This window comes from Uloborus diversus, chromosome 9 (genome assembly GCF_026930045.1).
Source record: "Uloborus diversus isolate 005 chromosome 9, Udiv.v.3.1, whole genome shotgun sequence".
In the NCBI taxonomy this organism is placed as follows: domain Eukaryota; kingdom Metazoa; phylum Arthropoda; class Arachnida; order Araneae; family Uloboridae; genus Uloborus; species Uloborus diversus.
Window position 1 is genome coordinate 153453345 of NC_072739.1, and position 23782 is coordinate 153477126.

At 32.6% G+C, this 23782-nt stretch overlaps 1 protein-coding gene across 1 annotated transcript in view; it reads left to right on the forward strand.

Annotated features, from left to right (window-relative positions):
• Window positions 1-20437, forward strand: part of LOC129230696 (venom protease-like) — a 165675-nt gene extending 145238 nt beyond the window's left edge. Inside the window, exons 5-9 of the mRNA XM_054865116.1 lie at window positions 5191-5267; window positions 8436-8551; window positions 15542-15813; window positions 18441-18580; window positions 19633-20437. Of these exons, the coding sequence (XP_054721091.1) occupies window positions 5191-5267; window positions 8436-8551; window positions 15542-15813; window positions 18441-18580; window positions 19633-19791 (764 nt within the window). The 3' untranslated portion in view covers window positions 19792-20437. The remainder of the gene's footprint in view (window positions 1-5190; window positions 5268-8435; window positions 8552-15541; window positions 15814-18440; window positions 18581-19632) is intronic.
• The last annotated feature ends 3345 nt before the right edge of the window (window positions 20438-23782 follow it).

Here is a 23782-nt window from a genome sequence, read left to right on the forward strand (position 1 = left end):
CGGTTTCTATACCCTCTTCAATGCCTCAATGAGTTCAATTTTGTTAGCAGGCCCTAGGTCTTGTACCTTCTTCCTTAGATTTGACGACGCCACAAATTTTCGATGGTATTGAGATCGGAGGAACTGCTTGGCCAGTTAAATACCGAAACCCCTTCTTTTGCGTAAAATCTGCTAGTCGATTTACAGATGTGACACGAAACGGAATCTTGCTGAAAGATAAATGTGTCACTGAATGTGTTCCTGCTGTGCCTCAAAAAAAAAAAAAAAAAAAAAAAATCATGCAGTAACCCAGTATATCTTGATAAACAGCGGAATTCACACATTGTTTTTGGATACATACGATTTCCCAGTTCCAGCAACTCTCATGCATCCTCATACCATAAAGGATTTCTCCACTTGAGAGAACGTCTTACACAAGATTTCTCAAGCGTTTCGCTTTTCTAATGCCAAACCCAAACAACTCTTTCTTCAAGAGATATTTCAAATAAAGATTCATCCCTAGGTCAAATACTTTCTCTGTCCCCTAGCAACCAGATGAGCTTCTCTTTGCTCCAGGAGAGTTGGGAAAGTCCCTGCTGTTCATCTTTGGTTGTATTTCGAAGACCCGCAATTGCAACTGCACTTCCAATTGCAATCGTCCAAGTGTAGTTTGCTTTGACACAATAGCTAAGATTCTTCCCATCACTTATGGATGTAAGAGGCATTTTGAAAACGATTATTTTCGACGATTCACTTAAATTTGCGTTCATCTTTAACAATTGTAGCAAGCTTTTTACCTCATTTACTTTAATTGGAGGGCCCTTCTATGTTCTTTTAAAATGTTCGATAACATAGATGGTAAATTGTTCTTTTAATTCAAGATTTACTTTTTTTCTAGTAACTTTAAACAATGATACAATAAGCAACTTCCCTGTTTCCAATTTTATCACGCTGACGCCCCATTTTCAGCAAAAGAATAACGCAAAATTTTCCGGGCGCGAAGTTTTATATCTGTCGCAACCTACGCAGTTAACAGGTATGCAAATACTTTCGCTATTTTCAAATTCAAATTAAATAAATTGATTATTTTAATTTTTGAACCATATATAAAAGATCAACATTATTTTCGCATGTGTTAACTACCCTTGAATTACTGCAATAATATCTCTGAAGTTGTTGAAATTGTTTAACCAATTTATTAATAACATGTTTTAATTTGTTTAACTAGCATTCATTCATTTTACCCGACTCACTGACAAGTTTTGTTTAAACAGTTCTGATATTCCGATTTTTCTGATAAACAGTTCTGATTTTTTGAATTTGGGTTGTAATCCTCACTGATTATCCATTGGGCTTAACCAGCTTGATATCCCCTATAACCCAATATTTCTATTGAAGCAGCACGCGGCACCCATCGCCCCCCCCCCCCTCCCGCACAGTCTGCCCAGAAGAGACGAGACGGATATTTGGGCCCCCACTTCAAGCAGCTCTCTTTCCATGAATACTTAACTGACCTTTTGAGGTCTGAGCATCAAATATCTTCACAATTGACAACTCTCAACTCAAAAATACGTCGGGTTTACTTTACTTAAAATTGGAAAAAATTTTAGCGTTTTTTCTCAAAATTTAGAAGTTTTGAGGTCATACTTCTTACAGACAATATTATTTCATTCGAAAATGAATTTATACTATGTAATGCCCATGAGTTAGTCACTTTTGGCAGGCATTACATTTCACAAAGGAAAAAAATTGCTAAACGAGGTACCGTAGTTGACAAATGTCCGTCTCGTCTCGTCTGGTCAAACTAGGGGGGGGGGGGGCGAAGGGTGCAGAGTGCTGCTTCAGTAAAGACGGTGAATTCCAGGAAAAAGGGGACATGGCACTTGAATTTTAAAAATTAATATTCTGTCACTTGTTATATACCATTCTCTTCAGAAATAAATGAATTTCTTGAATCTTAACCTGCTTTTCCCATATATTTTCATGGCTTTCAGAAAATCAAGGACAAAATCGAGTTTTCTCTTTATGCGTTTAAAGTTAACAACAAATCTCTTTTATGTCACATGCTGTTATTTCAATAAACTTGATATCAGAATATAACATTTAGGTTAACTTTTATCTTTTGAATGTCTTTTTACACTTTTTGTTAAGCAATTTAAAATTTCCGGTTTTTTAATCATGAAATAGGCCGTTTCTAAAGTCATAATTCCTTCCATTACCAAAATACTATATCTCAATTATTTCACCAAAAACCAATTGCGTATAGAAACGAATGTTTTTTATGCAAAGCAGAATTATGTCCCTTGTCAATGAGGCATAATTATAATTTGAATAGATATTTAATTTATATGGGTTTTAATGGTAACGGAAGGACAAAAACAATATGGTAATGGAAAGACATTTATCTATAAGTTGATGCAGAGTAAAATTTTAGGATGCTAGCGGAAAACAAACTATTGTTTAAAGTTAGTAGTCACATTTAAAACATAAATAAGTAATATTTGTACAAAAATTATGTGTGCTTTCATTAAAAAGCAAATTTATTTGTTAAAAAAAATGTTTCGTGATTTTATTTCTTTTATTGTATGTGATAAAAATTATAAAAATAACACTTAAAAATTCCTATACATGTGAAAATCATTTAGCTATGAAATTTGTGTGATATGACAAGCCAATTTAAGCAGAAACAATTACTTACAAACTTGATATTTATATTGGAAAAAATACAATACTGAAATTGCTTTCAAATTTGTTGCCACAAGTCACAGGAAAGTATTGTTGAGAGCATTGGTTTAACCGTTAAGCGTATTGCGAAGAAATCAGTAAATTCAAATATGAACTTACAAAAAAATAAAGTAATATCCATTCTCATCCTGGCACTCAAAATGTGCACTATTTGAACCCTGTAACAAGTTATGTTATTGAATGTAGTAAGTACATCAACAAATCGAAGGAGATTTCACTTCAAAGTCAACAGACTGACAGTTATAAATTATGTTAAAAATGAAGATACAAGTGAATGAAAACACCAAGTCATGAGAATATGCCAAAGGATTCATTAACGTTTGGACAAGTTTTATTAGTTGAATCGAAGGGAAATAAATTAACAAAGAGCAATGTTGGACAGGTGCTTCATTATAGAAGATGAAGACATGGAAATATCTTATTTGAGAATGGCATAATAATGTCAGAATGATCTTCGTGTTTGCTGAGGAAGAAGATAAATGTTCTATGGATTTTGATAAAATTATCGAGTATTTTAAGAGTAAAGGATTGTAACAGATGGCTCAGGCATTAGATATTGTTTCAGACTGCTGTATTAGCTGAATAAATGTTTGTAAGTAGAAATTTACCAAGTTTAATTGTTTTGGACTTCTCGTCCTTCCGTTACTGTCTTTCCGTTACATTTAACAAATACATAATTTATGTGCATAAAATAATCATTTTTTTAAAACTAGAGTTGAAATTGTAATGATTGAACAATCCTGTCTGTGCCCTAATTTTTATAGAAATTTCCCTTTTATAACTTGGCTGAACTTTAGGGGAGAACATGATAGCGTAAAAATCATGTCCCAAAAATGTCCTACCATTACCGTTTTTTAAATTTGATTAAAAAAAACAAAAACAAAACTAACAAAAAACTCCTAACAAAATAACTCCTGGCTTTGGCTTTTTTAGCAATTTACTATGATGCGTATAAAAATCTATGCATCAGTTTTTGAAAAAAAAATATATGTGTTTTGATAGGCTCACAGACAGAAAACCATCGATTGTTTTATACAAACTGTCCTTCTGTTACCGCTGGAATTCACCAGATAGATATTGGGAGATAAGGGAGATCAAGATGCAGTGAAATGAGATCCGATTACGCATATAATTCAGAGAAGAAAGGAATAAAAAATTTTGTATACAAAATCCAAAAAGGCTGCTTATTGCACTGAATTTACGCCCTATTTCAAGCACCGAAGAAGGCCTTTTAAATCTCTCCAAGATAACTTAATTCAACTTTTGAAGTTTGAGCATTAAATTTTTTCATAGTTGACATCTTTCAAAGCAAAAATATGACCTTTATATTGTATTTAAAATTTTAAAGCATTTTAGTGCTTTGCTCAAATTTTGAAGTTTTGAGGCCATACTTCTCACAGAAGATATTATTTGATTCGAAAAAGGTTTTATATTTGTAATGTTCATGGGGAGTGGCCATTTTTAGCAGGTGTTGCAATTTGCTCCGGAAAAAAAGTGCAAAACAAGCAACCCTAGTGTACACCAACCCACCGCAGCGCAGACGGTTTGAACGAGCCGTCGAGGTCGAGCCGGGTGTCGAAGGAGGCTAATCTTGACGCCCTGGCGACTTGTATATACAGTTGGCTCTCTGTTTAACGACTTTCTCTATTTAAAGACGACTTTTCACGGTCCCAGATGGTCCACTTTAGTTTTAAAATCATTCTATTGTTACAAATTCTGTAGATAGTAATTATTTTTGTGATTAATTTGTCTAAATTTGGCGTTTACTAAATTATCTGTCATCTAAAATTATTGTAGTAACGTAACCTGTAAATAGTTTCTTGTAATGAATATACAGCCCCTATGCATTCGGCTGAAGTATACGCTCCCCTATTTTTCATTGATAAAATTTATGAATGAAAGAAATAAGAAAGTGTAGAACGGTGTAGCATTTTCTTGAATAGTTGAGAGGTCTCTTTCGGTGTGTGTAAAAGCCGTTACGCAGGATAAAAAGTTTAGTTTCGATTGAGAATTTGTACTGAGAGTGTATTAGCTCTGTTTATTGCGAGGCATTTCGCTGTGTTGTTTTTCGTATTTGGAAGTAAATACGTGTGTAACCGTTGAGTTTACGATGTTGTGTGATATTTGCTTAATTGCTGATGATTAATTTAGCAGTTGTTGACGATCTTCCCTGTACATAGTGTAAATAAATTTCCTGTGTTTCCCTCAAGAACTGTTTCTTTATTTCAAGAAAGTTGGAAGTCGCACCGGATCCGTTACACTATTTAAGGACGATTTCTACTTAAGGACGATTTTTTGTGGTCCCTTGAAAGTCGTTAAACAGAGAGCAACTGTACTAGCATTTGTGGTATAGGCTAAATCAAGGATTCAGGGAGGCCAAACCCCAAAGCCTCCTTGCTGTACCCCCACCGTCATATATTATATTTTAGTCGTCAAGATTCTTCTGAATATTTCCCTTTCTCACAGGAACTTGTGGCATCGGAGGTCGGAATGCAAGGGTTGTTGGAGGTCATGAAAGTTACCCCGGACAGTGGCCATGGATGGTAAGTATAAAGAGAGAAAAAATAAGAATCAATAACAAACATTTACTATACTTAAAATACACCACCATCTCAGTTATTCCATCCGAGGACTGCAGTTTCGTGCTTATTAGCACTCATCAGCCCGGAATAGGAACCACATGAGCTGGTGGCGAAAATCCTCACAATTGATGGCATTGCCTTGCCATCGATCTTTGAGTTGAACCGCACCATTGCTGCGGTCACTCATCTGGTGTGCTAATCCTACATTAGCTACCAGTTTGTTTGGCTCTCTTGGCTCCCTTGAGGATTTTCGCCACCAGCTCATGTGGTTCCTATTCCGGGCTGATGAGTGCTAATAAGCACGAAACTGCAGTCCTCGGATGGAATAACTGAACTGGTGGTGTATTTTAAGTATTTCTGCCTTAGCCCTGGCTTAGGGCGGTAACTTACTACAAAAAAACATTTACTATGCTTTAAAATTATTTTGCTCCGACGGACATTATCGAAATGGCACAATCCAAAAGGATATAGACATTATTAAAATATCTTCATCAGTTTTATTCTTCCAAAGATACAATTCATATGCTTCTTTAAAGAATTTGCTATTTATATAAAGCAAGAAGGATTTAACGAATCCAAAGCAGGATTTTTACATTGATGTCGATGTTTTCGACGTGGTTTTTACCATCGATGTGACAATTCGTTATTTTTAAAATATTGCTGTTTTGTCTTCGATGTTTTTTCGATATCTATGTTTCATATTTGAGCGAAAAAGACCGTAATTTGAAAAAAGTGAAACTGTGGTGGTAACGTACATGAAATTAAATTTATGATAAAATCTACATTACTGAATAAGTGATCTCGAAATCTATCAAATCAGAAAGTTTTCTACTGTTAGTTTTCTAATGATGTTCACTTCCATTGGGGGGAAGTTAGTTATCCTTTATCGTCAGCACAGTTAAATAGAACATTGAGTGTTGTAGTAGTTTTTCCCAATATGTCGTTTCACCACACTGTTAGTATAGTAGAGGCTATGGAGCAAGGGAAATAGTTAGGATACTTTCCTTTTTTAAAAATAAACAAACTGGGAATTTGTTTTGAAAATTGCGGCACATAAAAAAGGACAATGCATTTTGTAATAAAATTTGCATTGAAACATTACTTTTTATTTCTTGCAATAAATTGTTACCTTCAAAAAAAAAAAAAAAAAAAAAGTTTTTTTTTTTTTTGAAGGTGAGGGGCAAATTGATGGAGAAATATGATTATCAGGGCAATATGCTGATGGGGCAATATGATTATTGGGGCAATATGACTTTTTTTATGGGGCAAATTGAAGAAAAAAAAATTTAATAAAATATTTTCTATTTGATTTTTTAAAATATTTTTGATAAAATGAAGGAAAATAATGAATGAATAGAGAATGAAACAAAAAAGAAGCAAATTAATAATTCAATTAATGTATGAGAAAAACGGTATGAGTAAATAAAATGTGTAGCAATAAGAAAATAAGATGAATGTATAAATACGGCACTATTAAATGAAGGGATGTAAATGAATTAATTAATAAATGAATACGTAAGTGATTTAGTAAATGGTTGAATAAATAAACGATAATATATTTCACTTTGCCCTGTGTGCAGTACGTTAGTTGTATGAAACATTTAAAATAAAAACAAGCTTAATATCAATAAATATATACTGCAACGAAAATTAGTAGGTCTTAATCAATATTTAAGACGTTAGTAACAAGAACTTTATCATTTTATAAGAACACTAGTGGTACCCGCACGGCTTTGCCCGCAATAGAAAAATTAAAAGATCTTTTGGTTCGCCTGTATATTTACAAATAATGTATGGTGAATTTTCTTGCCAATGCTTACCCATGTTGCGGTTCCACGTTATGATAATAATCGTCCATCTTATGATAATTTTGTTCTTAAAATTGAAAAAGAGAAAGAACCACATCGAATTTTTGAAAAATAGCTTCGAGGTGCACACTCCCATGCTACCAACTAACTTTGTGCCAAATTTCATGAAAATCGGCCGAACGGTCTAGGCGCTATGCGCGTCACAGAGACCCTGACAGACAGAGATCCGGATAGAGATCCTGACAGACAGAGATCCGGACAGAGATCCTGACAGACAGAGAGACTTTCAGCTTTATTATTAGTAAAGAAAGCTTTTAACTGACAACAAAATATTACAATATGAGAATCAATTTTTAAAAATTGCTTGCATTATCATACTATGATCCTCTTAGGTAACTTTTTCCTGACTGGAATTTACTGTATGCATGACAATGCAAACAAAATATTACCAGATTAGTGGTGCTAAAATGAGAGTAAGTATTTCACCATACCTGGAGCATAAATCAATTGCAGTTTTCGATTTTCTACAACACTTAGTTTTTTTTTTTTTTTTCTTTATAGATGTATCACTTTTTCAGCCAGTGAGCGATATGTTTAGCTTCTGATGAACTGTGATTGAATTAAGGGAGCCTATCCCCTCAAGGGCAATGGCGTACCTCCCAAATACCACGAAGACCCCCTCAAGAGCAAGACTCCCTCCCACAAAGAAAAATGCATCCTCCCCCCCCCCTCTTGCGGGCATTCCTGATTACATTTAGAGTAACTTGAATTTCTTCACTATATTTTATACCAGTGGTACCCGCACAGCTTTGCCCGTAGTTGAAAATCAAATGGTCATTCGGTTCGCCTGTATATATACAAATAATGGATGACGAATTTCTCGCCAATTGGCTATGTTCATTCGCTCTCCCATTTCACGTCATGATAATTTCGTAACTTACTCGTCCATCTCATGATAATTTTGCCCCTAAAAATGTTCTTAAAATTGAAAAGGAAAAAGAATAAAATCGAATTTTCAAAAAATCGCTTCGAGGTGCACACCCCCATGCTACAAACTAACTTTGTGTCGAATTTCATAAAAATCGGCCAAATGATCTAGGCGCTATGCACGTCACAGACATCCTACAGACATCCAGACAGAGAGACCTTCCGCTTTATTATTAGTGAAGATAGTTAATGGGCAAATTTAAAATTTCGTGTAAAAAGTAAAAGACGGGGCTTTTTCGTTGAAATTTAGGTGAAACAATTTTCTTTATTTTTGGTTCGTGTTAGGCTTATATTTTAACAAAACCTTTCATGATATATCATTGGTATTTTTCAGGCTGCCCTCTTTATAATTACAGCCAGGGGCAAGGAGTTCTGGTGTGGAGGATCACTTATAAATAGTATGTATATATTAACAGCTGCACATTGCCTATCAGACAGAAGAGGATACAAGTAAGTTTAATTAAAGAAGCATAGTGTTAAACAATTTATAAATTTAAACGTGTTTTATGAAATGTGGCAACGCTCCCCTTTTTCAAACATTTGTCTCTACATATAACATAGCAGCCAACTCTCCCAGTTCATTTGAATTTTGGTGCTTTCTCCTAAACACCCTAATGAAACACATTTCTCCCGAATTTTCAGCAAAACAACAAAATTCCCCCCCCCCCCCCAAAAAAAAAGAGCTTTTTCAGTGATAAGAACTTCGAGAAAAAATCCTGACGATGAAACGATCGCAATCGCAAAAACGAAATCTTTTCATAGACGAGTATAAAAAAATTGTGTATGTCAGATCATTTACGAAACATGTTTCTTTCTCTTTTCTTCTTTTTAACCCCCCCCCCAAATGTGGCAACACGTTATCGTTTTTCCCCCCTTGAAGAGAAGAAACTTATGCTTCTTTTAAAACATTTTTTCAAACCTAAAAGTTGCTGTTTTTTTTCGTTGCTTAGGAATTCGGGGGAAAAAAAACAGTAAAAAGCACTCACGAACACAAAAACTTTTTATACACGAGCATGAAAAAGTAATTTTTGATGCATATTATTTCTTTTTAAATTTGTATTTAAAAAAAATTGCGATAAATAACTCCAATTTTTCTCCGAATTCCTTAAACTTTAAAATGTTTCAATGAATGTTTATTATCACTTATAAGAACTTCGCCTCTCAAAGCAAACTTGCGCTTGAAATAATTTTTAAACATAAAATTTATGTTTTGTTTTCTTCAATATGTCCCTTGTAACATTTTGCTAAGAAAAATTCGATTTTCAATATACAAATCAAGTTTGTAAATCTAACGTTCAGAATATTCCAAAAAAAAAAAAAAAAAAAGCTGCTTTACATTAAAATTTGAACTAATCGATAATATTTACGTACATGCTTGCAGGGTTGTTTGGTTTAAATCACGTTGGTTTTAACCATGGTTTAAAAAACGGTTTAAACCAAGTGGGTTTTTTTTTTCGAAAATGTTTTTTTTTTTTGAAAAACTTCATGGTTTCTCCCCAAATTTTTTCATGGATTTTACATATTATTGCGAAGAGTAAAATCAAATTGATATAAAGTAACTAGTAAAGCTTTATAGATAAATTACAGATTTAATAAATTTAGAAACTTATATTTTTTGAGGTAATTCAAGTTTGCTAAACAGTTTTTCTTTTTTAAAATCAATGCAGATTTCCTATTTTGCCTATTGGGTACATAAATATACAAGGGAGACCAACTAAGTTTTTCTAAAATTACTGAACAAAAAAACCCAAGTAGCTCTTTTTTTATTTATTCAATTGTTATTATTTTCAGTCTTTTGCATTTCAAAATAGTCCGAAAGGCATATTTCAACCAAAACTTCATTTACTACCTAATTTGCTTGATTACCTAAGATTTATTGAGACAATATTGATTTGATGATTTATTGAGTCAATATTATGTATCATTGAAAAGATGCATAGTGTATATAAATTTTAACGCTAGAATATTTAAATGACAAGAGAAAAAAATAACTAAACAAGTCCAAGAACACTTAGAGTAGGCATAAAATTCTTTTTATACCTGCAAACTTTTTGCATCCCCGATAGACGATGCAGTCGGAGCAAGAAAAGAAAATATATAAAATTATGAAAACAGAAAATATTCATGTAACTCAGTGCTTTTATTGAAAAAAAAAATGAATACCAAATTTTCACCTTTCAAAGAACTTTTTTTATACCAATATAATAAAAGAAGTTTCAAGTTGGAAGAATCAATAAACATTAATTTTTATGACAGTCTTCATTATTAAAATATGTTAAAAGAGTATTTTCATACTAAGGCTTTTAATTATTTTTTTCTTTGATAAAAAAAATGTGTTTTAAATGTATTAAATCAGGAAAAATAATGTCTATAACGGAAAACATGATGATATTCTTAAAACCTACTTGTCCTATTTCTATAATTGTTGTCACTGATACATTATTAGGTAAATAAATTACATGATTTGTAGCTTTTTCTTTTAATCTTTAAACAAAATATGCGTTGATCTTTTGATTTCTAAAGTTCTGTACTGTACATCAGACTTGTGATGTATTTGTAGATACTGCAAAATCTTTTCCATGTTTAAGAAAGTGATTTTAAATTTACTTTTATTTTTTATTTAACGTAGATAGCTATGATTATGAGGAAATTAATTTACAGGAATTTATTATTGATTATTTGTAATAGTTAATAATGCCTGAATTAATTATTTGATTATTTATACCTAGCCCATTTACGTATTGTATTTTTTATAATAGTTAAAGATTTTCAAACAATGTTCTCCTATAGAAATCTCTACGTTTGAGGAAATTAAATTACAAGATTTTACTCTTAATTATTTAATTAATTAAGAAAAAATTAGGTACAAATATGAATATTAAACATTCCCTAACAATTAATTGATAAAATCTTCATGATTTTCTTAAAATAAAAATGTTTTTCTTACATATTAGTGAAAAACCAAATAAACCCTGTTTTCACCAAAAAACCTGGTTTAAACCAAAAAAAAAATTTTTTTTATTTTTTTCAAAAAAAAAAGGTTTTTGTGTTTTTTTTTAACCAACTAGTATGTTTGTTGCATTTGTTAGAAAATGATAAAAGAGAAATACACGGTGAAGCATGTTCCACTGCAATATGACTATCAGTGTAAGAAAAACTGTTTTACAGAACAAGAGTTTTCCCTTTGGAAAACGCTACTACTAGGGTTGCGGAGTCGGAGAGAAAATGGCCGACTCCGACTCCTGGCTTTTGAAACCTCTAACTTTGACTCCGGCTTTTTTTTCATCTCCCCCCCCCCTCTTCTCGCCCAAGGGGGACAGCAGAGATAGAAATATTAATTCTTTTTATGAAATTTTCGTGCCGTATTTGATTGTAAATTTGAGATGTATACAACCTTACAAATTCAATTTTAAAATCAAATTTTACTATGTTTGCGATTTTCAAAGTGAGATAACTCAAAAATCCCATTTTTCTTTACATTTAAAAAAGGATTATTTTGCGCTGTTTTTAATTTTAACATATAAATGTCTATTAAATTGTGTGTTCTCAATTTTTGACAGCTTAACTTCAGAGAAAAAAGCTTTCTTACGAGGTCAATAAACATTTATTACGAGGGGGTGGTCCTTCCCGGGTGAGACGCATTGGAAGGGAGGGGGGACACCCCAAGATAATTTAAAAGTTTACAAAAGTTATAAATACTTTAATTCTGAAATTGTTAACCAAAAAATCTTTAATTATATTTCATATTTAAAATTTAAACGAAAATATGGGACAATATTGTGTGTGCCATGTCACTGAAGTGTATATAAAATTACGCTGAATATAGTTTAATTGAAAATCAAGCTCTAGTTGGTGTCTATCATTATCTAATAATATGCTAGGTTTAAGCTTTTGAAATGTTTCATACCGGAATTTTTTTTTACCTTATTATACAACAGTAATATTGAATTTATCGCCACGTATTGATTGCTTTAGTCATTATATATTCCTGAGTTTAAAATCGCATTGTAAAAATTTTAAGGAAGGAAAAATCTGAAAATCAGGGATAAACGGTAAATGTGTTATTTCCATTACATAATTTGAGAAAAAAGAATAAAACATTGTTTTTTCAGAATTTTGTTTTTAGAGTAGTAATCATTATGCTTAAAAATCATGGCAGCAACTTTAACATTCGACAGATTTTTTTTCTTCTTTCTCTTCTCTCCATCTTTCATGATGCTCAGAGATATTGGTCTGAGTTATGACAATGGATAGAAAATTTAGTCGTGGTTTTCATTCCTATTCAGTAATAATCTACAGTAGTACCTCCTTTAAGGGACACCTCTGAATAAGGGACACCTCTATTCAAGGGACACTTTTACTGGTCCCAGTCCCTTTGAATAGGGACCTCCGTGCATTTGCCTCTCATTAAAAGACACTCTATTTAAATGACAGTCACAGAGAAAAAATACAAAAGAAATGGGTGTAATGCATTAGAAATATCAAATTTATAGGAATTCCAGGTTCCTTTTTTGTCCAAAAATTAACTGGTAAAAGTTTGTCTTGACATCAACAGGCAAATAAACAAATAAGTATTCTAAAATTCTTGCTTTGTCTACCATTCATGCTTTTCCCTCTCATCAATTTTTTTTTTCAATTGGCTAAGCCCCAACAGCTAGTGTGCCGCCCATGACAAGATTTGTATAGAAAACTTGAAATATGATCACACTGATTTTTTTTTTTTTTTTTTTGCATTGTAAATCAGATGACATCAAACAAATCCATGTAATATACTAATTCAAAATTGTAATTAATGAAAATCCGTTACAAAACTTTGGTTTTTTATAACAATTTACAATATTTAATCATAAATGTTATTAGTTTATGTTTACTATGAAATTATACTCAGTTTACAGAGCATGCATGATTTCATCTACATTCGAAGAAAGGACACTTCTATTTAAGGGAAAAATTATCCAGTCCCTTTGGGGTCCCTTAGTGAAAGGTTCTACTGTATTTAAATTTTTTTCGCGCCTATATATTTCAAATAATATTTAAATGTGAATGTGTATTACCTCCTTCACTTTTTCCTTTCGACAAAATGGACGCTCCTTTTTTGTCCAAAAATTAACTGGTAAAAGTTTGTCTTGACATTAACAGGCAAATAAACAAATAAGTATTCTAAAATTCTTGCTGAGCCTACCATTCATGCTTTTCCCTCTGATCATTTTTTTTTTCAATTGGCTAAGCCCCAACAGATAGTGAGCCGCCCATGACAAGATTTGTATAGAAAACTTGAAATATGATCTCACTGTTTTTTTGCATTGTAAATTAGATGACATCAAACAAATCCATGTAATACACTAATTCAAAATTGTAATTGATGAAAATCCGTTACAAAACTTTGGTTTTTTATAACAATTTACAATATTTAATCATAAATGTTATTAGTTTATGTTTATTATGAAATTATACTCAGTTTACAGAGCATGCATGAATTCATCTACCTCCGAAGAAGGAACACCTCTATTTAAGGGACAATTGCCCAGTTCCCCCCCCCCCCCTTATTGAGAGGTTCTACTGTATTTAGAATTTTTTCGCGCCTATATATTTCAAATAATATTTAAATGTGCATGTGTATTATCTCCTTCATATTTTTCTTTCGACAAAATGGACGCGAATGAAATTTAAAGGCTAAATTTAGTTGTGTGTGGAAATGTGTATGCGTGTAAGTTGGTGCATCAAATTTCTTCTGGTACGAGAAAGCTCTTCAGTAAATAATTAAAAGTTTTGAATTCCTAACAATCAATTCTGTCACGTCTTTTTTTTTAATTAATAGCTTAAAGTCAGCCTGTTTTTCATGCTAACTTAGTGCCTTGAGATCTAATTGATGTCTATCTTTCCTGTCATTAACACCTTCAGTCGGAATAATGAAATATTGGACCAAAAATGTTTATATTTAGTACACAGTATACTATGGTAAAGGGTATCTTAAAGACAAAATTTTGAGTTTTTAGGAGAAAAATTAAAAGAGTTATGGCACGTCTAATATTCCAAACTTATATTTTTGAAATACATATTTCATATACAAAAACGATAAAATACCAAACAAACTTCATTATCAAATGTTCTACAAACAATTATAAAACATAATATAAGCGTTTGAAACGATTAATTAAAGAATATTTATTTTTAAAAAAATCAGGAAAAAAACCTCGCTTTTCAGATGAAAATCCATGGTTGGAAAAATGAGCCGCTCTCTATCTCTCAATCCTTATATGTCAGTGTTGTAAATCCCAAAACGAGAAATCATTTCACAGATTATAATAAGCAGAATGTAAAGAGTCAACTACAAAAAAAAATCAACTAATTAAATCAATTATTAAATGATTAGCAGCTGTTTAGAGTGGTTGACCGGTATACCGGACACCAGGTCTGATGGGGTTAACTAGCGATTAGACAACCCATATCTCAAATAGGGGAAATGATTCCTAGAGGCTGTGAATAAATGATGTTACAATATTTTTCAATATATTTGACCCCTGTTCCCCTGTAACACACATGCCATGGTATATTATGTAAATCAGAGTTTCCCAAACTCTTCCGATTTGCAGCACCTTTCGAAGAGTTAGAGCTTTTTCACGACACATCATTCTATCTCAGAGATATACAAATACATATATATTAATACCATAGACACTTTGCAGCACTCTTCGACTCTTCATGAAGCACCCAATTTGGGAACTTCTGATACAAATACATTATTATAAGAAAGTTTTAATTCCATGTAATGTATAGCATGGGTACTAAAGGGAAAAAATCCCATTTCTTTAAAACGCAACACATTTAGTAGAAATCAGGGTGGGCATGAATTCCTCAAAAACGGATATTTAATGTAGGAAATTGTGCCTGTCACAAAAAGAAGTTCATAATTAAAGAATATTTTACATTTATAACTGGGAATCGTTGAATGTCCTTTAGAAAATTGAATTTCTAATTGGTAGAACTGAACTTCTAATTGTTAGAATTAAGATGGATTTTCTATAAATGTTGCTTGAAGTACTTCTTTAAAAAAAAAAAAAAAAATTGCACGAAAACAGAATTTGAAAGCAAAATCGTTCTTTGGTAAAGTCATAAACTAAGAATAAAAATCCTCCTGGTTTAGTTGAAAAAAAAAAAAAATCTTAAAATTTAAATATAGTGAAATCCCGTTCCAACGAAATACCTTAAAACGGGGTACGACATAAATGTTCAATCCCAATTTAATATCCATTACATTGTTATAATTCCATTACTACGAAATATCCGGTAGAACGAACAGATTTCATGGTTCCTTCGAGACTGAACATTTATGTCTTTAAAGCGGATATTTCGTTGCATTGGTATTCGTTGAAACGGGGTTTTACTGTACTGATATTCTTAAACTGACATGACCTAAAGGAATGTTTTTAACTTCACCAGATACAATCCTCGACAAATGGTAGTTAGACTGGGAGAACATCACCTACTGAATTCAGACGGTAAGGGCATTCAAGAATATGGAGTGGCATCCCTAAAACCTCATCCCCAGTTCCAACGGAACGGATTTTACAATGATATTGGACTAGTGAAACTGACGCGGCCGGTAAAGTTTACTGACTACATCCAACCCGTTTGTTTACCTTCAAGACAATCTTCCAAAGGCATGGTTGGCACGATGGCGACCGTTGTAGGATGGGGAGCCATGAATTACGGTGAGTTTGGAAATTCTTGCTTAATCCATTACTGATCATTGTACCAGTTCAAGTAATAACAGTTACTGTGAATTGTCACTTCACATTTTTTCCTTTAATGGGAACCTTTATCACAGTTTTCTTTTGATAGATTTTAGTTAAGAGTATGGCGAAAAATTAGACATTGTTCATCCATAGCTTATAGTCTTTACAAATCATCATCATTATATCACTATTATAGTTGAACCCCGTCATACAGCTCCTCAAAATACCATGAATTCTATCAAGTCTCGTGTCTATACTAATAATATAAAGCTAAAGAGTTTGTTTGTTTGAATGCGCCAATCTCAGGAACTACTGGTTCGAATTGAAAAATTATTTTTGTGTTGAATAGTTCATTTATTGAGGAAGGCTACAGGCTATATAACATCATGTAATGACTAATAGGAGTGGATCAGCAATAAATAATGTTATGAACACGGGAAAATTTATATCATAATATAAAATAATTGGAACGCCAAATATATGTATTCACGGTTGCTCGACCTGAAAGTCCGGGCTTCGCGATCCAGTGAGAATAGATTCGAGTCAGCCATGAGGCAAATCTCGAGGTTACTCAAAATCGAGCGAACTGATTTGAGAGAAAATTTTAAACGACGCTCAAAATGAGTTGTAAAAATAAATCGTATCATTGTCTTATGTTTCTTATTAATTAGCAATAAAAAAAAAAGCTGAAGAAATTGTTTGTTTGAACGTGCTAATCTCGGGAACTACTGGTTCGAATTGGAATGGGGGCAGCAATGAAAAGTGTTATTGAAACGAGAAAATTTATATCATAATATAAACTGCTGGGAACACTGAATATACGCATATCTTTGAGGTAGACCGAACAACGCCGGGCCATGCAGCTAGCTAAAGATATACGTATATTTAAAAAAAATATTTTTCTTTCACAAAGACATCTCATAGTCACACGCGTCTATCTTTTCTTACATAAGATACCTACTTTTTGCATTTCAAGCTTTTATAGGAATATAAGTATTGTTAGGAAATAAAGATACTTGTCCTCAATCCTGATTTTCTTGTTGAAGATTTCTCTATTATTAAAGATTTTTGATATTTTCAGTACATTTTTATTACTCTCTTCTGTCTTTAATATACAGCTACTTTCCGATTATCCGTGGAATAGGGTGGAACGGAAACCGTGGATCAGCGAATTCATGAATAATCCGTCTATTAGGTAAAAACAGTGTTAGTGTATGCAAGAGCCTAAAAAGATAAACAATACTCACATACGTTTAAATTATAGGGTTAGCTTAAACGAAAACAGTGCGTGTAAAAAATACATGTCAAAGCAAGAAAAGGATCGCAATGGACTACCTTTATACGCGAGCAAAGGGTGCAAACAGATTTCATTGTAACAGATCAAGCTAGGGTAAGCCAAAACTGCATTTTTTTCTGAGACTGGTCCGGTCACTCATTTATGCTCGTAAGTAGTGTAGATCTAAAAACCAGTCAGTAGGGTGGGTCTAAAATACAGGATTCAACTAGTCGGGTTTCCGTGACCTCAAAAGGTCTGAAGTCATTGGAGGAGAAGGAGGAAAAAGCAATAGAAATGCATAAAAATAAATTTTGCACTTGTCAAGTTAAAATATGTGCATTTATCTACAATCAGGTAATCATTGCCTCTTTTTTTTTTTTTAAAGTGCGAAAGGTCGCGAATAATCGGAAGTTTACTGTATAGAAAAAAGTATTGGATCCGTAAAAACTTTCGAATTTCGAAGGATTGGTACGTTTTGATGTATGCCAAGTTCATTTTAACCATTTTTTGAAAACATCGGTCTGTTCGTCTGTATGTCTTTTATTTGTTAACAAATAAAAGATGGCAACAGATAAAATCATTCTTGCACATTGTTGTTTTAATTAACCGCAAAAGATGACCAATATCAGCTCCCCCCAGCCCCTTGCTAAAGCCAAAATTGAATCAGCGTCTGTTTCCATAAAAGTTCACTTTTATTGCAAATGCTATCTAAATCGCAGCATTACTTCATGAGTTGTAGCAGTTGCATCGAACAAGAAAGAACGTTCGATTGCATCACCCTCTTTTGAACTCTTGTACCCTGTAAGGTCGACCTGTTGATCAATTTTTGTTAGAATCTGATCATTACCTTTTGAGATATAGCAGCCACAAATATCGAGAAAAAAATACGCGATTGCTCAACCATTTTTTAGCTATTGGCACCAAAATTGAATCAACACCTGTACTCTCTAGGGCCAATAAATGGATCAAATTTTGTTTGAGTCTGCCCAGTACTTCCTGAGATATAAATAGTTTTCGCATTCCAATTTAAATCTCTTGCAATTTAATTATTCTTTGTAGGTTCATGTGAATTTCATCTGTGAGAATTATTCTTTAGTATTTTATTCAGATTTACGCACTTTCTAAAATATTTGTTTTTAATCTGTTCACTTTCATACTACAGTTCTAAAATAATGTTTGCAGCAAATTATGTGAATTTATTGCTCATAAATGTATTCATCATAATTTCTTGTTGAAGGCATGCATGAAATTTTTTTTTTTAACTTCACCGACGTCTTTATTTTATGAGTTTTTTACCTTGCTGTTGATCTCTTGTTTTATTTAACAGGCACAAGAGGCACAGGCTCTATGCATCAAGTATCCATGCCTATATGGGATAACAAGGACTGTGATGCAAGATATTATCAACCAATAACAAGCAATTTCGTTTGTGCGGGCTACAACGAAGGCGGAAAAGATGCTTGCCAGGTATTTATTCTGATTTTTCATAAAACAGCATTTTTTTAAAAACTAAATAACGAAATAACATTTGTGCAGAAAATTAAAATAATCAATTAACCAACGTTTTGAAGCACAAAATATTGCAAATTATTACAGACACGTGTTTTGGTGTTACAAGAAACACCCTCTTCAATGCAAAGAAGAGTGAGCTTCTGGATGAAAAGTCAGCTCACACTTCTTTGCATTGAAAAAGGTGTTCCTTGTAACACTGAAACACGTGTCTGCTGTAATTTGCAATTTTTTGTGCTTCAAAACGTTGGATAATTGATTATTTTAGGGTTTTTTTTTGCACCGCGAAAATTTAGACCCCCCTCCCCCCCCCAAAAAAAAGTGGAGCAGTTACCTACTGAAGTAACCTACTACCTACTAAAATAGTAATTTTCCTAATTTCCAGGTTAACCTGAGATTTGAATAGCTTAAAACAATGATCCCTTTTTCTGCTTTCGGGTACAAGAGTTTAACCCATAAACATCTTTCATTTCGATAAGTTAAACAACTGAATCATGTTCCCTCTGACTCTCTTTTGCTCAAGACTACATATTAAGCCATTTAAAGTCTGGTATCAATCTAAATCTGAAAGTTTTCCTTATTTTAGCCCATTATCCCTCCTTTGAACCCTTTCTAATCAGTGCCGACTATGACTCTTGAGGACTCTGGGCATGAACTTTACTTCTTGCCACCCCCCCCCCCCCTTTGCATTCACCATATAGTGAAGTAACAAAATATTTTGGAGGTGGAATTAGCGAAAAAAGTTTAAATTTGGAGAAGACCCTTTTTACATTTGATATTTGCATCTTGCTGTATCGAAGTATGAAATTATTCCATTAAAAAAATTTTTTAGCTACAGGTTTGAGTTCCCTGAACCTGTGTCTACGATTTAAATTGACCCTGTTTCTAATTTAAAAAAAAAAAAAAAACTTTCAACCTTATTGTAGAAAGTGGGGATTATTGCTATGGAAACTTTTTGTAAAGTTAACATAATTAAATATTGCAACAATATATATTTTTCTTTTCTTCAGGGGGATTCTGGCAGTCCCTTGATGGTTCCGAATAATTCTCGAGAGTGGACAGTGGTTGGTATCGTGTCTTTTGGCACGAAGTGTGCTTCCCCCGGCTACCCGGGTGTCTACACAAGAGTATCGGAATACATGGACTGGATTCATCAGAACATGAACTGAAACATCGCACATCGACGACAGACCCGATACAGTGATAAAGATGTGTCTTCTGAAACGAAGGCAAATTGGTCTTTCAGTCAAAAGAAGTTCACGCCGAAGAACTTTTTGATCCCGAACTGACCATTACCGTGAATTGCCAAATTCTTTTATATAAACTCATTGAAATGTTATTGCAGTGAAACAGGGAGGCTTCAGGAAGCTGGGTTGGACTTTGGAAGGGCACATTAATTACTCTGGTATCGTACACTGCATAACAGATTTCTTTCACCTCTTGTAATGGCACTTGATTATGATCAGCTTGGAACAAGTTGCAATGCATTTCGATCTGTTGTTTGTACAAAGCCCAGCAAAAAATATTGAGAAAACTTTATGTAGTTTGAAAAAAATTGCACTCTAAAAATATCACCCTTATAGTAAATCAAAATGGGAAAGTATATTTGCTTATATTATAACTCCCTCAGTTTACTAATAATGATCCTTTTAAATGTAAAATTGATCTTGTTAGAGATTTTTCATTATTTAAACCCTGATGGAAAAAAAAGAAGAGTTTTATAAGTTTAATTTCTGTAACTGTGTCTGTCAGTGCCATTGTAGCTTCGGAGCCGATTAACCAATTTCAATGCAAACATTTTCTTTTTGCTTGAAAGGCGATTTGAACTAGGGTGTTTTTAGGTATAATTCAAGACAGTCCCCACCCCAAAAGAGAGAAAAATACCTGTCAGAACAACTCCCCGAAAAATTTCAATGGTGCAGTCTGCTTGATGACCCCCCCCCCCCCCCCAAAGTGGGCACCCCTGATTTAATAAGAGTCGGGAGCTTTAAATTATCAATTTAAGTTTTATGTACTTGTAAACTTTAAAATAGTTATTTTCTGTTAGGACAAAAGACCTGCATGTTATACTTGGGTTTGCTTTAAATAATTAAGTAAGACTACCCATAATACCCCTTTCCACCCAGCATGATTGTGCACCCTTCTCAAATGCATGGAGCATCCCCTAAAAAGTGACTTAAGATCCTTTAAAACTGCTTTTTTTATTAAAAATATAAATGAGGCAGCATGCACTACCACGGCCTCCAAAGCAATGCTATTTCTGTGATACTAACAATCTACTTTAATACTTTTGTAATGTTTCGCTTTTATGCGGAGAAACCTCATAGACTTTATAAAAAAGCTTTTGTCTGTAAATAAAACTTTAAAATAGAACAATACAGAAGCTCACTATATAGAGAAATCAAAGTAAATCAAAGATTTATGCAACACATAAGAAACGCTTTTTTTACTTTTGAAAACTAGTCATGATTCGAATAAAGAAAAGCAATAAGAGTTAAGATAAAAATCGTTCGCTTCCTATTTTAATGTCAACAATATGCATTGTTCTTTTATGGAACATAGTCTATAGATCTCGAAATTTGCATGGATGAATTGCAAAATAGATGTATTGTAAACTTGCAAGTTCCAAGCCTGATTATAACAATAAATATTGTATGGCGAGAATGTGGAGTAGGGGTTGATTAGCACTTGGCAACTTGTTTACTTTCAACCCTTTGTGTAAATAGAAAAATATCGTTCTTGTTGTCTCCAGGTTTGTTTACCATGCTAATCGAACAGTTAACTTCTTTGTGATTTGGTATTTATTTTGTGGATCATTTTAAATTTTACTGGAACAATTAATGTTGTACTTTGCCGATTATTTCAATGAAAGTTTTCAAGTTTTTTTGATAGATTGCCTTTTTACTAGGAGGATTATTTCAATTTTAATAATTTATAATAGCTTAATTTAGTTATTTAGAGGATAAATTCACGGTTTGATAGAACTTTTGACATTGTTTAATTGCTTGCCTTATTTAAAAGTTAAAAATATATCAATAAAAATAACAAACCTTGCATTACCACTAAATAGGTGTTTTCCATCTAAGTTTGACCACACAGGGCATCAAATACTAGGGCTGGCTTGTAGAATGTCGCCAACTAGGAAATTTTTAGTTTTTAATGGCAAATCTCTTACATCGCCAATGTGCCCCTATTCAGCACTCTAGTGTCTAGCCAATTGTATTTCTCCTTGATCATTTTAAACTGACTGAGTAATTTAAATCATTGAATTTATTTTTGGAGAATCCTTTGTCTGATAGTAGTTGCACAAAATACTTCTTGAAGCATTTTTGTAACATCGAAGGGCCTCATCATCAGCATAAGAAAAAGTTTAAAGAAAGAAAACATTGGAGAAATAAACTAATCTTGTGTTCACAGAAATGAAGCTTTGCATAATTTGTAAGGCAAATAAAATTTGTCAACCAACTGTGCAAATTTCTTAAACATTAAAAATGGTCAATTTATACTCTCCTCAGTGAAGGGCTCCACATGCTCCCAACAAAGCCGAGTTCAAACTATCATTTAAAAGCATTTCAGCAGTTACATGAAAATTGAATCAATTTTATCAAAAAAAAAAAAAATCAAACTAATAAATTACTACATACATAAAAATTCTATTTTGTGGACACAATACTTTTGGTCTTTAGAAAAAAATATTTGAAGTTAAATGACTTATGTTATGCACTTGATTTGTAATATATAGTACTAATTTATAATTTCATTGTTTTTGTTTCCTCTTTGCTCATTTACTGGCAAAATCTTTCCATCACTTACACTTGTATTATTTCATTCTATATCTAATCTATGTACAAAAAGAATAATGAATTAACTCAATAAAATACTTGATAACGTCTGTACGAAAATGCATGAAAAATATTAAAAATATGATTTTCTATTTCTCCCCTTTTTTCAATCATATTTGGAGAAAAAAATATCTTAAGACTTCCTCAGATTATATAGGTTTTCTACATTTTAAAACACATTATCATCAACAAAATAATTCTTATTTTTAAAATTTATGTTTGGAAGAAATAGCATTAATGCTACTAGGGAAACGGTGGACAACTTTTAGGCTACAAAGTTATTGCACAAGTATCTAAAGTTAAACTTGTGTAGGCTTAAATACTAAATAGGCTAAGTATTGTCGGCACCATGCTGAACTAACAAATGTGCAAGTTGGCATTTTTCAGGAGAGCCAAAACAATTTTTTTCCATCTGACGTTTTTAGTTATTTTCAATGTTTAAATTTCTATAGGTAGATGTGAGAGTTGAACTGTATTCACCCTGTGTATATAAAAAGACACAAAACACTAATTAACTCACCTTGGAAATGTAAAAACGCTGTTTTTCAGTAATTCCTAGAATACTAAAATACCTTATAAACATAACATTCAACGGATCATAGATTAGAGAGAGTGTCAGGAAAATTTTTGTTTTTGAAAACTTAACATCTTAGAGAAAAGAAAGAGAATTGAAACTTTAGAACTTCATCAACAATTTATTACATATTTCATTTTTACATAAAAAATTAACAAATTAAAAACATTTGAGGGAATGCCTCTTATTTTTGGAAAAGTACAACAATGCCTCACATTGGAAACAGCACACGTACGACTTCTCTCTTGCACAAAATCAGATGGTACCATTTACAATATTTACAAATCATTAAAAAGTGGAAAATGCATATTTATACTTTGGTAACCTATTGCCAGTTTGAAATCATTTTTTAGAAATTAATAATCATTAACATGAACAGTACAGTTAAATTTTTAAAACCATCATTTTCATTTAAAAATATTTTTGAGCAGTTTTTATCATTCATTTTTAGTTGGAAGACTATCAATGAGATATTATTCATCTGATATGAAGAAATTCAAGGAAATGATCTGAAGGGCTCAGGGCAGAAATGCATCAAGCCACAAGGAGCAACTTTTTAATCAAAATTTTTGTTCTCATAACAAAAATTGAAATAAACATGACAATGGATTATGTCATTTGGGGAAAAACATATCTGGTTTTAGTATTGCAGAATATAGAATCTTTACTAATAATAAAGCTGAAATTCTCTCTGTCTGGATGTTCAGAGGATGTCTGGATGTATGTGACGCGCATAGCGCCAAG